Consider the following 16,165-nt stretch of genomic DNA (forward strand, 5'->3'; position numbering starts at 1 on the left):
CAGGTCTGAGGGTTCTCTTTTATGATGGAACACGCAGGGCTGTTGTGGGGTGGAATTCTCTTTTCCCGCAAATTCTGTGCCATTTTAAATTCAAAATCTCCCAAAATAGTTTTCAAGGAGTGACCTGGACACACGTATTCCAAATCTTGCCGTGAATTGGAGATTTGGAAGTGCCATTTGGTAATCTAGGTTTGCAAAAGAATGGGGGCAGCATTAGTTCCCTTATAACCATCAGGAAAAGTCTTTTTGACCTTTAAAATACGATTTAAAAACTACTATAGAAATAGCTTCTTAGAGTGTCTAGTGGGATTTCCAAAGTAAACATTTTCATTTTTACTAAATTTAAGCCAGTGTCTTCCAGGGACATAGAGTCCTTAAACAGATTTCAATTTGGTTTTACAACTTTTTTACTCAATTTAAAAATTGGTTTTTGACTGATATTGGAAGAGTTGGAGGAAGAATAAATGTTTTGAAGATGTTTTGGTGTTGTTTAGTGTATGTGAAAAAAAATCTAAGCTGTACTAAAAATTAGAACAAAGGATAAAAATTATGACCTTTCCCCCCCTGTGACATAGAATGAACTTTTCCTAGTTCAGAGAGCATTTTAAACTTCGGATAACTTTTAGATAACTTTTAAAGCTCTTAAAAAAATCCATATTTTCAGTTTCCTTCAAAGAACTCACACTTAGTGTGTAAAGTGCAATATTCTAGTGTATTATGGATAAAATTATAAACTAGTAGACGTTTATTTTGAAATATTTTGCAGTTGAGAAAGTATTTGTGGGGACAGAGCCAGGAGTGCAGTTTCCAGGCTCTCGGCCTCACGTGGAAAGGTGCTTACTCGGGTAGTAAATGGCCATCAACTGTGATTGGATGGCCATCAGTTGTGGCTAGTTGGCTGTCAGCTGTAACCAGTGAGTCATTGGCCACTAATATAACTGCTGTGGCTACGCTAGCAGCAAAGGGGGGCTAGCAAGAAGATGGTGGCTGAGCTAGCAACAGCGGATTGCAGTTAGCAAGTGAGGTAGGCAGAGAGAGAGTGGCAGAGAGAAGTGGACGGCACTTGTGGATAGTGTGGCTCCTGCTTTCTGTGTCTCCAACCCAGTTGCCAGCGAGAATATAGGGGTATGGCTCTCCTACCTATGGCTCTGTGGGTGTTCCTTTTTGGCCTCTCCATATCCTGCGTTCTTATGTGGGCAGCGGGATCAGAGACCCTGCGTGACACCCTGCATGACAGTATAATATGTAATGAAAATTAATTTTTAAGTAATGGGCAAAATTTGGTTCATTTTGCAGTCTTTAATTGCAGGATATCTTCAAAAGCAGAAATCACTGTGCCTTTTAAATGAAAAGGGATTACCAGTCAAGCATTTGTTCCATATATATTTGTAGTGTTTGTTTTTGTCTAAATTGTGGAAGTCCTACTCTTGCTTTGGGAAGACATCAATTATTTGAAAAGAATATGCACGTTTTTCCGAGGTACTGATTTATGTAACTGATCAAAATATGGATGAATTACCCACTTTAGTGTAAATTTGTAAAAGACTGGCTTAAGAGATAATTTCAAAGGTAGAGATGATATAGAATGAAATTGCAAAATGCAACGTACTCAAAATAATTATTGAAGAAAATGTCTTTCAGGTCATTTTTAATATAGAGTTTGAATTTTGATTATTTAGGACAAAACATACTTGTAGGAGTTTGAACATTACACGGTTTAGTCTTTATTCACTGTTAATGGACAGATTATTAGAACCTAATTAATTCAAGATACCGAATTGTTTTAGTTTTTCAGGAATTGTCCAAATGGATGAAGATACACATTACAATAAAGGTACTGGCACTAAAAATTATTATTGGATGTAAGAACTAGATGATCTTGAGTAATTTCTAATTTTCTTTGCATTGTGATTTGGTTTAGTTGAAGATGTGGTTGGAAGTCACGTGGAAGATGCAGTAACATTTTGGGCCCAGGTAAACCGCAGGCTGATTGATTTCCTCTCCCACTCCTTCGTCCACTAACAGGTCCTCCCCAAGAAAACAGAAATTAAAAACTTCAGAATATATATATCGTTGTCATTCTCAATTCCTAATTTTTATTGAACGTTATTATTGTTGGACAAGTGGGTACAGCTGGAAGTTAACACCTGAGTTATGAGTAGGATGCTCATAATACACTGAGGTGAAATAAAACAGCAAGAATTTAATTGTGGTTTCAGAATTACACTCAATTCAGTACCAACAATCTAGGCTGCATAAATTACTGAAGATTCTGAGAAACTGTTACATTTGTAAAGTTATAGCTCCATCTAGGGGTCTTTTATAAGATTGTTTCTTGAAAGATTAAGTTTTAAGATAGTCATTTTTTCTAATGGCTTAATTTTGAATTTGAGATATAGTATCTCATAAAATTGGAAGCAGTAATGGAGCATTACTAGTAAATTTCTGTTGGCTGGCTTTAAGTCAGATAAATTACTCAGTTTTAAATACAAAACAAGGCACCGAAGTCCCTGTGTTCCAGGATTTAAGAAGGCACCCCTCTAATGGACATAAGTGCTCACTAATTTTTAATTTTGTGAACTACACATGATATGGGAGGGGAATGACATTTCTCTATACTTCTTGTAGCATGAGAACTCTTTTGTGTGTGTGTGTGTGGGGGGGTGGAGTGAATTGACAATGTGGGAAATAGAATTTATGAGGAGAAAAATTATAGAAGAATATGATTAACTCAGAGTTCTTAAATCTGTGTAGAAAAACATACTGTAGGAGGGTGATATTAATAGAAAACTAGTGGCAAATTTGTCTCTTCTTGTGAATATATTTTCTAAAGGGTGCCCATGTGTTCTGATTCTCTGCCCTTTGTCTCTGTATTAATAGCACCTGTGTCCCTCTCAACAGGTTGTATGATAAATTATATGTTTAAACTCATTATATAGGAACAACATTTATTAGCGTAAAAAAAATTTTCTAGACCAGCACTGTCCAGTAGAAATATAATGTGAACTAGGTAAGTAATTTAAAATTTAGCTCACACATAAAAAGAAACAGGTAAAATCAATCTTAATAAATATATTTTATTTAAGTCAAAATATACAAAATTTCATTTCAAACTGTAATCAGCACAAATATATTAAGATATTTTCCTTTTTTCATACTAAGTTTTTGAAATCTGTTGTCAGCAAACTTTTTCTGTAAAAGATTAGATAGGAAATATTTTAAGGTTTGTGGGTTATGTAAACCTTAAAATACAGAGTCTGTCACAGCTGTTCAGCTCTTACCAACTCTGCCATTGTAGTGCAAAGGCAGCCCTAGACAATACATAAACAGATAGGTGTAGCAGTGATCCATTAAAGTTTGTTTATCAAAAAGGGTGTCAGAGGCCAATAATTTGCCAAACTCTGATTTCAGCCATGAAGTTGAAGCCCCTGTAGAAATTTAAACACAATTAAAAAAGTTAGGAAATGTGTCTTTAATGGATGAAAAGATTAAAACTACTAAGGACATCCATGTGAATTGAATGATTTCAAGAAGCAAACTATAAAATTTGATTGGGGTTGCGATGGGATATAGATGAAGAGTAAATAGAGATTTAGAAATATGTGTAGACAGATCAAGATGGAGATCTGTTCATGTATATTCTCTGTTTTTCTGCCCCTGGATTTCTGCCAGATAAGCCACTTACATGAGAACACTTCAGAATTTTTGGTAGACTTAGTTGGATGAGTGGCAGCTGAAGGAATCTTAAGTATTTGACTTCCACTTTTATTTGAAAGAGCTTTAATTTGTGTACAGGGGAATGCGTACAGTGTGAAATTGTTTTTACAGCATTACGTTTACACAACAACAAATATGTGAGAAGACCCATGTCATTTGGCCAAAATATGCTATTCATTTTGAGCAATTGTAATTTGATCTAAAGTAAAATCCAGAGACAATTGTTTAAAGTTACCTCTTCATATGATTTAATAATATTTAGTATCTTGGTTTGAATTTCAGGTAATTTGAACTCATTGGGAAGTAAATCTTTTCTATAACCTAGTCCCATTTCTTATAAAGAACTAATTTGAATTATGAAAAAACACTGACATAAAAATTAATTTTTAATGCTCCCCAAATTTTTAAGTATTATGCTTAGACCCTTAATTGTGTAACACTGTCAAATAATTTACTGAATCTTGTACTATATCTGTTCTTCCTTCTAGAGTATCAGTAGAAATAAGGATATTATGAAGATTGGTTGCTCACTGTCTGAAGTTTGTCCCCATGCCAATTCAGTTTTTGGGAATTTTGATCTAAAGAAGGTGAGCCATATTCTTGGATATAATTATTCCATCTCTCCTGTTATCTTTACTATATTTTAAATTTTATAGTTTTTGAAATTTTTGATGTATTTGAAAGAAAGGAAAAATTTTAGAGTTTGTATAAACTATAGTCATAATAAATTTATTCTTTCAAAAATACTATGGCGTATCTGCTATGTACCAGGCACTGTGTTAAGCACTGAGTATACAATGGTGAACAAAACAGAATCCTTGGCTCTGACAGTGATTCACAAAAAAATCTGTAAGAGGTATCTATATGGAGAACAATTTGATGATTTTTTTTTTTTAACTAAAGTATAACTTACATACAGTAAAATGTGTATCTCTTAAGTATACAGCCTGATGAGGTTTTATATATGTATGCATCTGTATAATCACCACTGAGATCAAGATACAGTTCCATCAGCCCAGAAAATATTCTCAGGTCTCTTCTCAGTCATTTCGGGTCAGTAGTCTTCCTAACAGAGTTAATCATTGTTCTGGCTTCTATCACCATAGATTCATTTTCCGGTTCTTAAATCATATAATAATGTACTTTTAATATATATCTGGCTTCTTTGTTCAGCATATTTTTTGAGATTTCATCCATATTATTGTGTGTATTGGTATATTGGTAATTTGTTCTTTTTCAAGCTATGCATTATTTCGTTGTATAAATATATCACAATTTATTCTCCCTTTGTGGACATTTGGATTGTTTGTAGTTTTTGGCTACTGTGCATGAAACTGCTATGAAATTTTTATACAAGCCTTTTGCTGGGTGTACGACTATTAACATTTTTTTTGAGTATATACCTAGGAGTAGAATTGCTAAGTTGTAGGGTAGGCATGTTTTTCTTTAGTAGCTACTGGCCAAACTGTTTGGCAAACAGTATCAAAACAATTTGTATTTTTACCAGCAAAGTGCGAGAGTTCCAGTTCCTCCATGTCCACACCAATCCTTTGCATTGTCAGTCTTTTTAATTTTAGCCATTCTGGCCAGTATATAGTGTTAACTTGTGATTTTAATTTTATTTTCCTGATGGGTACTGAACTTAAGCATGTTTTCATAATATTATTGATCATTTGGGTATCTTTTTTTGTGAAGTGCCTATTTAAATCTTTTCCCCATTTTCAAAGTTGTTTGTCTTGAGGCACAGCTAGGATAACCTTATGAAAGTTACCAGGTAGTTAATAGTGGTTCAAGTATTCAAACTCACAGAGCCCACTTCCTTAACTGTTACCCTGTATTGCACTAATTAATGAATTGTGGTAGATACTAAGTAATCATTTTTGGGACTGATAACTAGGGTAAGGTAAACATGAAATTTAAGGAGGCATTTGTGCTAGTGCAGGCTTGGTAGTTTAGAGTGAATGCCTCTTTAAATTTTATGCGTTGGGTGCCTCGCTTGCCTTACCCAGCTCCACGCTCTAGTTACTTAAATGATGGAGGTAGGTCTCTATTTTGCTATGGAATTAGGTGCAAAATAGTATATATAAAATGAGCCCATTTGTGTAAATAAAGCATAAACATATTCTAGTATATATGTAAAAAGTATTAATGTAAAATTATTTTCAGAGTGCATGTTGAAGAATTGGGATGAAAGTATTATTCTTTATCCCTTTCGATATACTTCGATTTTCTTTTAATAACATGCCTCTAATTTATTTTTAAATAATTAAAACCCCAACGGCATATATAAAAATGTGTAAAAAAGAAGAAATTTAGAAGGAAGGAAGCCATGTAACTTGGAGTTGAGCATCAGAATGGATAAGGTAATGAAATTTGTAGTTTTTAGGTTTTTTTTTGTGTTTTTTTTTTGGCATTCTGGTAGTCAATGACCATCTTTAATAGTGTTAAAAATTAAGACATGCCTGCTTTTCCTCTGTTGAGTGCAAAATAGATTAGTTGCTTTACAAAAAATTCAAACTAGTTTCAATAATAGACTTCTTATTGTTAATGATTACTCAGTCACTTCTGATTATCCATGAATGGATTATACTTTGTAAATTTTCCTTAGTGATTGAGTGGTTCTCTCCCTCTCACCATGTAGGCAGGTCATGGGCTATGAATAGTGGAGTTGTGAGAGGAGAAGATTGGGACCAGGCACAATGGGATTATGTTATAGACACAAATAAACCTATTTGGGAGAGACTTGTATTTATGATGGTTGTGACCATTCACACCAGCAGGGTCAAGAACTTCAGATTCCTTAACACGCTTGGGTCTCAGCTCTGTTCCTACCTAGACTGGGTTGCAGTGATACACCATTTCTATCACTTGGCTTATATTCAGTTGTTCATTTTATTGGCATATTATTACAAAGTCTTAACTAAAGATAATATGACCTTTTGCAGAGTTTGAAATTGAATAGGGCTGTAGATTATCAGCTATTTTTGTTACTTAAACATGTTTGCTTGCTGAAAAATGAAGTAAGATAGTTGGGAGAGGGTACCATGCCATTTGTGCCCTCTCTTGCTCTCCAGCTGTTGAATGGTAGCTAAGGAAACCAGACTCAAGTGCTAATTGAACATACCTGTCCTTTATAGCATTTGCTTTGCTAGATATCCATCTGTGTGTCTGACTTGATTTGTGCTTTGTTGCTTTGGGGAGTTGAGGATTTTTACGTTTCACACTGTCTTCTTTTTTGCTTTAAAATCTGTGAATTTGTCCTAGTTCAGTGTGATACACTTAAAATTAATTTTATACTCTGTCACTTAAAGCAGTGTTCCTCAACCTTTTTTTAACTATGCCCTTCTAAGGCATGTTTTCCCTAATGGGTCCGTTTCCCGAAAATGTTTTAACAACACAGATAAACTGTATATCTGTTTGTGTTGTCAGGTAGGATTGAACTTTGGAGGGCTACAAGCCATTGTAATGTCTAAGATACCCTCACCCACCCCCAAGAACGAGTTTTCAATCCCTTGGGAATATATTTCCCTCATTGAGAATGAATGATTCAAAGTGGTTATCAATGTGGGGTGATTTTGTATTTCCCACTTCCACTCTGAGGAGACATTTTTGCAACGTCTGGAGACCTTTTTGGTTGTCACAACTTGAAGGTGTATTACTGGTATCTTGTGGGTGGAGACCTGGGGGGAATGCTGCTAAACATCCTACAATGGATAGGACGACCATTCCCCCTTACCCCTTGCAAAGAATTAGCCTGTCTCAAATGTCAATGGTGCAGAGGTTAAGGAATTGACTTCAAGTATATACATTTTTCTCTTTATTTTACGTTTATTTTTTTTAAGGAGGGTGCAGCCTACAGTAGCCCATGTGGGGATGGAACCGGCAAGTTTGGTGTTATCAGCACTGTGCTGTAACAACCGAGCTAACCGGCCACCTCCTCTTTTTGTTATTTTATTAAACTAAATTAAATTATAAATTTAAAATAAATGGAAGTTCAGTATTAAGGATATTATCTAATTTACTTTTGTTCACGTAATAGCCCTAAAGTCCTTATATATAAAGCAAGAAGTATAAAAATCTTTTTTGGCTGGTAGGACATATGGATCTCACCATGGTTGAGAATTAGACTTAAGTAGCATGTACTTGGCATTTTTATGTTTTAGCAATTAATTTTACTAGTTATGTTTTCATACATTGAAACAGCATGATTTCAAGTCTTTGATGTTTGTACCTTTTTTTTTTACTAAAGTGTAGTTGACAAACAATATTGTATTAGTTTCAGGTTTACGCCATAGTGATTCAACATTTATGTTGCTTATGAAGTGATCACCATGATAAGTCTAGTAACCATCTGACACCATACAATGTTATTATGATATTAATGACCGTATTCCCTACGCTGTACATTACATCCCCATGCCTTATTTAAATATTTTAAAGCTGGAACTCTGAACTTAATCCCATTCATGCTTTTTGCCCATCCCCCCAAACATCAGTTCGTTCTCTGTATCTATGAGTTCAGATCTGTTTGTTCCTTTATTTTGTTTTTTAGATTCCACATATAAATGAAATAATACGGTACTTATTTGTCTTTATCTGACTTATTTCAGTTAGTGTAATACCCTCTAGGTTCATCCATGTTGTCACAAATGACAAGATTTCATTCTTTTCTTATGGCTCAGTAATAGTCCATTGTATGTCATATATACTTTATCCATTCATGTATCCTCTTTATCCATTTATGTATTGATGGACACCTAGGATGCTTCCATATCTTGGCTATTGTAAATAATGCTTTAATGAATGCAGGGGTGCATACATCTCCAAAGAATATGAAAACACTAATTTGTGCCTTCTGTTTGAGTTTTCTGTTTTTTATGTCTTTCCTCTTCCCTTTTTTTGGAGAGGCAGACTAGCATAATGGACTCTGAAGTCAGATTGCCTTAGTTTGAATCCTGGTTCTGCTGTTTACTAGCTTATGACTTTGGGCATATAATGGTGAAAACAAAGCACCTGCCTCATAGGGTTGTTGTGAGAATAAAATAAGTTATATATAAAGTGCTTATTGACATAGTAAGTGCTTAATAAATGCTAACCGTTATTCTGATCTACTTAGCATGTTTTGATTCATTAAAACGTCAAATAATTTTCCTTTTTTTTTTTCTCTTTGTAGATTTATGGTGGATTATTTTCTGAAGATAAATGTTGGTACAGATGCAAAGTACTGAAATTCGTCAGTGATGAAAAGGCAGGAACAGTGTTCAGTTCTTTTGCCCTGAGGAATGTTTATTGTGGTTCTAAAATTTGATGCTTATTTAGCCCTTCATTGCTTATTCATAATAGTAATAAAATCTGGTTCAATGAACTTGTAAACTGATTAAAACATATGTTTTTTTCCCCTGGTGAACATAAAAGAAATGAATTGCTTAAAAAAATTCAGGTTAGATTTGAGAACATTTCTTCTGAATTTAAGTTGTTATATAACTTGGACACCCCCAGATTGTCCACAAATAGATTACATAATTTGTGGATTATTTTTGGTGACCAGTTGGTTCTTTGTACTCAGTTTTTTCTTTTTTTTTTTTTTACATGGGTAATTTTCACTTTATTTTATATTTTTGCTTTTTTAAAAAAATATTTAACTTTAATTTTTAGATTATAATTTGCTGTACCTAAATATTACCATTAAATACTGCTGGCTACAAAGTCCTGTTTTGAAATGTAGAGATGGACTGATAGCTTTAAGAATGTGATAGATATTGCAGAATATATTGAATCGAGAATTTAGGGGGTGGTAAGCTTCTGTCTATATACCATTTAGTGGCACAACTAAAACTTGCAGTTGGAAGAAAAACCCGATTCAGGAGTGAACTGAGGTCCTTGGTTGCTGACACAATCCTCCCTGGCTTTCAAAGAATAAGTTTTTGTCAATATAAAAAAACCAGTCATACAAAAATCCCTATCAGAAGAAACAGTAGCAATAGAATAGATTAAGTTATTGGCATGTGCCAATCTGAATGACGGGGGCTAGCCAAGTGACAGAGCAGGGCTGGCTGGAGGCTGGGGCTGGAAATCTGGCTGGTGGTTGCAGCTCAAGTTCAGGAGCTAGGGTAGAACAGCAGCCTGGGAAAGGCAAATGGTTAGTGTACTCCTCAAAAAATCGTCGCTTTCCAAACCAGTTTCCAGGACACTTCTCAAACAGGGTTTGTAAACTCAGTTCTTAATAATTATATTTAATTTTTGCTGAGTAACTTTTAAAGGTTCATTCTATTAAGTTTCAGTAGGAAAAGAACATTTTATTGATTCTGAAGTTATGTTTATCTTTTACTTAATTGATGTGCATATTGCTAATAATGAAGATTGATTGTGACTTTCTCATGCCTTGGTTAAATGTGATGCATTCTCTTTGTGTTTAGCTATTTTATTTTTGAATTTGTGGGAGATTTTTAATGGGATTTGTAGAGAGTTGATTCTGAATAGCTGTTTGGTGACAATTGTACATTGCAGGCTGTGTAAAAGTATCTCTAGGCTTTCCTTTATAGTTTTCTTTCCTTATGGTGGCTTTTCTGGATTTAAAATATTTTATAATACATAATTTTGTAAATATTTTTCTTGGTGTAATAAGATGATAAGATTAAACAATTGGAGTAATGTTCCAAATAGATTTAAAAAAAAATCTCATGATTTATTACTGTTGTAGGTAACAGTTTATTTTAGTGAAATAGACCTTTTTCCCACAGTTTGACAACTGGAAATGATATTTTGCACTTGTTTTTGATTTGGCTTTATGTTTTTAAATTAAAGGGCAAGATGACTTTGACCTTGCAATAAACTGTTTTTCTTTTTTACTTTTTAAACAGATATAGATCTGGAGGTAAGGGAGAATTTGATTCATTTCCAAGGTCTAAAAGCTGAAGTGGGTTTAATTCTATCAAAGGAAGTTTGATAACTTTGCCTTTTCAGATTTTATTGTTTGTAACTTGAATTTAAGAATGTTGATTGATTTTAACATTCGAGATAGGAGAGGGCCATAAACTTCATAGATTTGTTTACTTAAATACCAGTTTTAAAAAAAGCCAAAATAAGAAATGGTGCTGTTGGTAGTAGTACTATTTGGTACTAGTCAAACTATCCTTATTTTGAGAATATTGTGGGTGCTTTCATTTCTGAATACATTTTGTCAATTTGAGGTAAAATGCTGTTGATTTATAGATAATTAACAAAAAGCAGCATGTTGGTGGTTTCTTTGGAGATACTTAATCTAAGTTCCATATTAGTATTTATTTCATTTTTTTCCCCAGTGTCAGGTCAGATATATTGACTATGGAAATACTGAAATTCTAAATCGATCTGATATAGTGGAGATTCCTTCGGATTTGCAATTTTCTAGTGTTGCCAAAAAGTATAGACTTTGGGGATTACGGATTCCTTCTGGCCAAGAAGTTAGCCAGTTTGATCAGGCAAGTCAGATTTTTAAATATTTTTTGTTAATGGAAGTAAAACTATGTGCTTGAAACAAACTATGTGTAGTTAAATTCCACTAATTTTCTTTAATGTAAAAAACCTGTATAAATTAGTGATAAATTTGAATTATAGGATAATTCAAAAGCAAATATGATACATTTGTGCTCATCTTTTGCTAGGTAAATATCTTGATGATCAGATAAAAGTGATCGATACGTGTGTATATATATGTTTTTATAATAAATGTAAATAGTTTCTTCTGATGTGAAAGCTTAAAAGGATAGTCTCTTATATGATGGAAAAAATGATGAATATAGTTATTCTGTTGTCTTTTGCTTTTAAGAAAGTATTTTATTAACTAAAAATGATCTTTAACATGGCTATGGCCATAAATACCACAAATTTGAAATTAGTGGAGTTGTAAATGAAGCAGATTTTATCATGTTGGCAGAGGCTCAATACTGTTGGATGTGGTAATTGGCAGTGATGTTCTGCTAATGTAGATTCTAGTTTGTATTCATTTCCATTAAATTTTGGATTAGTAACCTAATTCTGGAAGACATCTGATAATTTCAGGGGTGGTTTTACAGGAATTCTACCTGTTAAATCTGTGCAATCATGATGTGATTGAATCTTAGCACCTTTTCTAGATACCAAAATTCATTTTTATGTGCTGTAGCTCCTCAGGACACCATTATATTTAGTTGGGGCCAAAATGGTCAACACAGTCTGCTTGATTTAAAAAAATTATTCTAGGGCATTTAATTGATACATATTTAAAAATTTATACATATGTGTGCCTATACGGGTATTAGCTCTACTTCTGAAAGGAAGATTTCAGCAAGTATGTAATTGGAATATATTCATATACATGCAGAAATATATTTAAATATAGCCAATAATAATGTAAGACCACTTTTATAGAGATTTGAGAATGAAGAAATAAGATTCTTGGAAAAACTGGGTAGAAATAAAATAAGTGAAGAAAAACATGTTGGTATAGCTGGTTTATGTCTTTTTTTCCTTTCTTTCTTAGGGCAGAAACTTTTTGGGGAGCTTGATTTTTGAAAAGGAAATAAAAATGAAAATTAAAGCTACCTATCACGATGGAACAGTTATCGCTCAGGCTGAATATGGCACTGTGGATATAGGGGAAGAGGTGGCTAAGAAAGGCTTTGCAGAAAAACGCAACCTCACTGCCAGCGCTAACATCAGTGAGGAACAAAACTCAGATCCTGGTCAGCTTGTTCTCAGGAACCTCAAAGGCCCCATTCCCTTGTGGGGGCACAGATCAAACCAGTCAACACTCAGCAGGCCGAAGGCATGCGTAAGTGGGAGGCTGATGCTTGACATGAAGGATGACAGTGACGCAGGAACTCATGTGACATTTCCAAAGTAAGACTGTGGGGAGGCTTTTTGTCTTCCCTAATCGTTAATTCATGGTAGAAACCCTTGTCATAGTAGAAGTCAAGGCATGTGTTTTTGGAGTCCTCAGCTATGTCAGTGATTTTGAGGAAGTGATTATTTCGAGTTTTCTCAAACATGTAGTATTCTCTTTTTCAGCAGGAATATTTTCATTAAAAGCCATATTGAAAGAAAAATTATTCCTGAAACATTGAAATTTTGTATACCAACTCTTCATGACAACTCGTGAATACATTTATCAAAAATAAAGATCTACCCCTAAATCTGAATTATTCAAGCAAAGTTAGAATTTCCCATAAGCTTTGAAGTTTTTCCTATGGCTTCAAGAATAATGAGTGTCAGGGAATTGCCTTTCCTTTTAGTAGAAAAGAGGCTCTTTGTTCTTTGAAAACGTATTGTGATGGAGTTTTTTTTTTTTAGATAATTTTGAATTATAAACTTGAAGCAGAAAACCAGATTTGAGGTTTATAAGTACCAAGCCATTTATATACTTCTGTATCATGATCCGAGCCATGATGCCATGTGTTAGGTGATGCAGCTGTTTGTTGGGATCTTATCAGCACTTTAGGAACTAAACTGTCAAATGGAGTGAGGGTCATGGGGAGGAGGGTCGGAAGATATTGATACAGAATATGGTTTTTATTGTATTTGCTGGAGCTGGTGTTGCTACAAGGAAGTTGTAACATGTTTTCCGTGAGAGTTGGAGGCATTGTTTCTGAAGTATGACTTTAGTTGTAAAATCTAGTTTGTAGTAAAATATTTTTTAATGTTGAACTAGGTAAAGGTTTTAGATTCGTTTCCAAAATTAAGATATATTCTGGTATAAAAAGCCTAAGATAATTTAGTTTAGATTTCTGATCTCTGTCAGTCTTACACAGTTTGGTTTTTAACATGAGTGAATTTGTTTTTATAGGGAAAATTTGGCTGTTGGTGATTTTAGTATAAGGTCTAATGTCAGCCTGGCAAAAATTAAACAGGACCAGAAACTGATTGAAGAAAATGAAAAGCTTAAATCAGAGAAGGAGGTTCTTCTTGAAAGTTACAAGGCATTAGAATTGAAGGTAGAACAGACTGCCCAGGAACTTCAGGTATGGTATGTTCAATGGCTTAAGGTACTGGGATTTCTGTGTATTCATCCACTCTTACTTGTTTTATGTCACTTTTCCTTTCTTCCTTTCCTTACCCCACTCTGTCATTCTTTCTTTCTTACTTTACATTTGTTATAGATGAATTTTTGTATTATACTTCAAACTAATCTTTGAATTTCATTGGATGTTTAAAAGATTAATAATTTCTCATTTCCTCTTATGTTCTTTTAAAAACTTTTAACTATGGAAGTTTACAAACATTCCAAAAGGAGAGAGAATGGAATAATTAATCCCTATGTACCCATCACTCAGTTTACAAGTATTAAACACATAGGCAAAAATTTGCCTGAAAACCCTCTCCAGGGAACACTAAGTACTCCTCTGTCAAGGGGAACCTTACCAATGTAGATATATCTTGGGGATTTTTCCAGAACAAGATCTAATTGTAATTTATTTTCTTCAGTCTCAGCCCTCAGTGCCCCTTTTTGCAGATGTTTTTGAAATAGTGAATTGTTCTAAGCTAATTTCATATGTCTTATTTCTTTCCACTTTCCAATTTCCTCCGACAGATGTGACTGGGTATCCTTGAGTTCAGGCACAGTGCAAATCTTTCAGGAAACCATTATCACCTCCTTTACCCTAAAAATCCTGTTGAATACAAATATGCTTCTAAAGTGTAATGTTCAAACTAAATAAATTTATTTTTGTAGTATTTTTGAGCATGTGATGTAAAACTAAGCGTAAAGGAAGCAGCAATGGATGATAGGCAATCTTGTAAAATCTAAACCTTCTAAGTTATCTGAAAACAAATCCCATTCATAATATTTTACCGTATATGCTTTAGTATATATCTCTAATAGAAAAGAACTTCAAAACACATAACCGTAATACTATCCATACTTAAAATTTAACAATAACTCCTTAATATCATTTAATATCCAGTCAGTGTTCAGATTTCCTGTATTGTTCCATGAATGCCCTTTTATAGTTGGTTTCTTCCAATCAGGAGCCCATTTAGGTCCAAACATTGCATATTGGTTGATAAAAGTTGCTTAATTTACATCCTTGTGTTGCTTAACAGGCTCCTTTATCTTTCATGTACGCATTTACTTTTAAGGTTAGGTAGGTCTCAAGGTTGCTTAGATTCAGGGCAGTTTTCTTTTTCCCCCATACTGTTTGGTTTTCAAATATGTAGTATTTTTCTGACACCAAATGCATTATTTCTACACTAATTCTCCAATATCCATGGGATGTCCTACAATTCATTTTTGACATTAAATACCAGGAGTTAGCTCAGATGCCACAAATTAAGGACTCAGCCCCACAAGACTTCCTTTACTTCAGACACCAGCCACAAATCAGGTCCCTAGGCTACCCCCATTTCTGCCTGGCCAGCTATAAATTTGAGGATCCCCCTCTTGCCCCCAGGTTCAGTAATTTGCTGAAACAACTCACGAAACTCAGGAAAGGGCTATACTTAAGATTACAGTTTTAGTATAAAGGATAGAACTCAGGAACAGCCAAATGAAAGGAGGAGATGCATAGGGGAAGTTATGATGGGAGTGGAGGCAGGGTAGGGAGTAGGGGGTAAGGGGTCTTTCCCAGCACATGGATTTGTTCACTAATCTGGAAGTTTTCCAAAACCTTACTCTGAGTTTTTGTTTGTTTGTTGTTAAATCAAGGTTATTACATAGGCCTGTTTGATTAAATCATTGACCATTGGTAATTGAACTCAGACTCCAGCCCTTAAATGCATATGTGACATTTTCCAGGGAGGTCGGCCTCAAAAATCAGTAAATCTTGGGTTCTATCCACTGTAACTAATTCTTTAGGCAGGGATTTCCTGCTAGGGGCATCTCAGAGATACAATCTCTTCCTCTTAGAAAATAATAGTCTGTTCTCTTTAGAGGTCTAGTTGACAGGAGATTAGACTAGTCATCTGCCTTTATTCTTTTCTCTGGGGGTGTTCTCCTGTCCATTTCCATGAAGAGAATAAATGGATTACAGGTCACCTGTTTTACCTACTGAAGATACAAAATGTTTCCTTCAATCCCAGAAAGTTCCTTGGTGCTCTTAACCAGTCTGTCTTCTCCTTCCACCCACTATTTTGATTTATATCATCATAGCTTAGTTTTCCTGGTCCTGTACTTTATATAAATGGAATCCTCTGATATGCGTCCATGTTCTGTTGTGTCTGGCTTCATTCACTTAAAATAATGTCTGTGAGATTTATCTGTTGTGTATATCACTAGTTCACTTTCATTGCTGAGTGGCATTCGGTTGTATCAGTATACCACAATATGTTTACCCATTCTCCTGTTGATGGGCATTTAGGTTTCCAGTTTTGGGCCATTATGAATAAAGCCATTGTAGATATTCTTGTACAGTTACTTTTGTGGACAAAAAGTCCACATTGCCCAATATTAATATAGCATTATTTGCATCGTATTATCTTTCCTATGCTTTAATTT

At 34.3% G+C, this 16,165-nt stretch overlaps 1 protein-coding gene across 1 annotated transcript in view; it reads left to right on the forward strand.

The window, feature by feature from the left end:
* STK31 (serine/threonine kinase 31) overlaps nucleotides 1-16,165 on the forward strand; it is a 78,867-nt gene that overhangs the window by 11,400 nt on the left and 51,302 nt on the right. The window contains exons 2-8 of the mRNA XM_019727764.2: nucleotides 1,788-1,834; nucleotides 1,922-1,974; nucleotides 4,206-4,304; nucleotides 8,891-8,965; nucleotides 11,019-11,177; nucleotides 12,218-12,576; nucleotides 13,520-13,694. Of these exons, the coding sequence (XP_019583323.2) occupies nucleotides 1,807-1,834; nucleotides 1,922-1,974; nucleotides 4,206-4,304; nucleotides 8,891-8,965; nucleotides 11,019-11,177; nucleotides 12,218-12,576; nucleotides 13,520-13,694 (948 nt within the window). The 5' untranslated portion in view covers nucleotides 1,788-1,806. The remainder of the gene's footprint in view (nucleotides 1-1,787; nucleotides 1,835-1,921; nucleotides 1,975-4,205; nucleotides 4,305-8,890; nucleotides 8,966-11,018; nucleotides 11,178-12,217; nucleotides 12,577-13,519; nucleotides 13,695-16,165) is intronic.

Source organism: Rhinolophus sinicus, linkage group LG09 (genome assembly GCF_036562045.2).
Source record: "Rhinolophus sinicus isolate RSC01 linkage group LG09, ASM3656204v1, whole genome shotgun sequence".
NCBI lineage: Eukaryota > Metazoa > Chordata > Mammalia > Chiroptera > Rhinolophidae > Rhinolophus > Rhinolophus sinicus.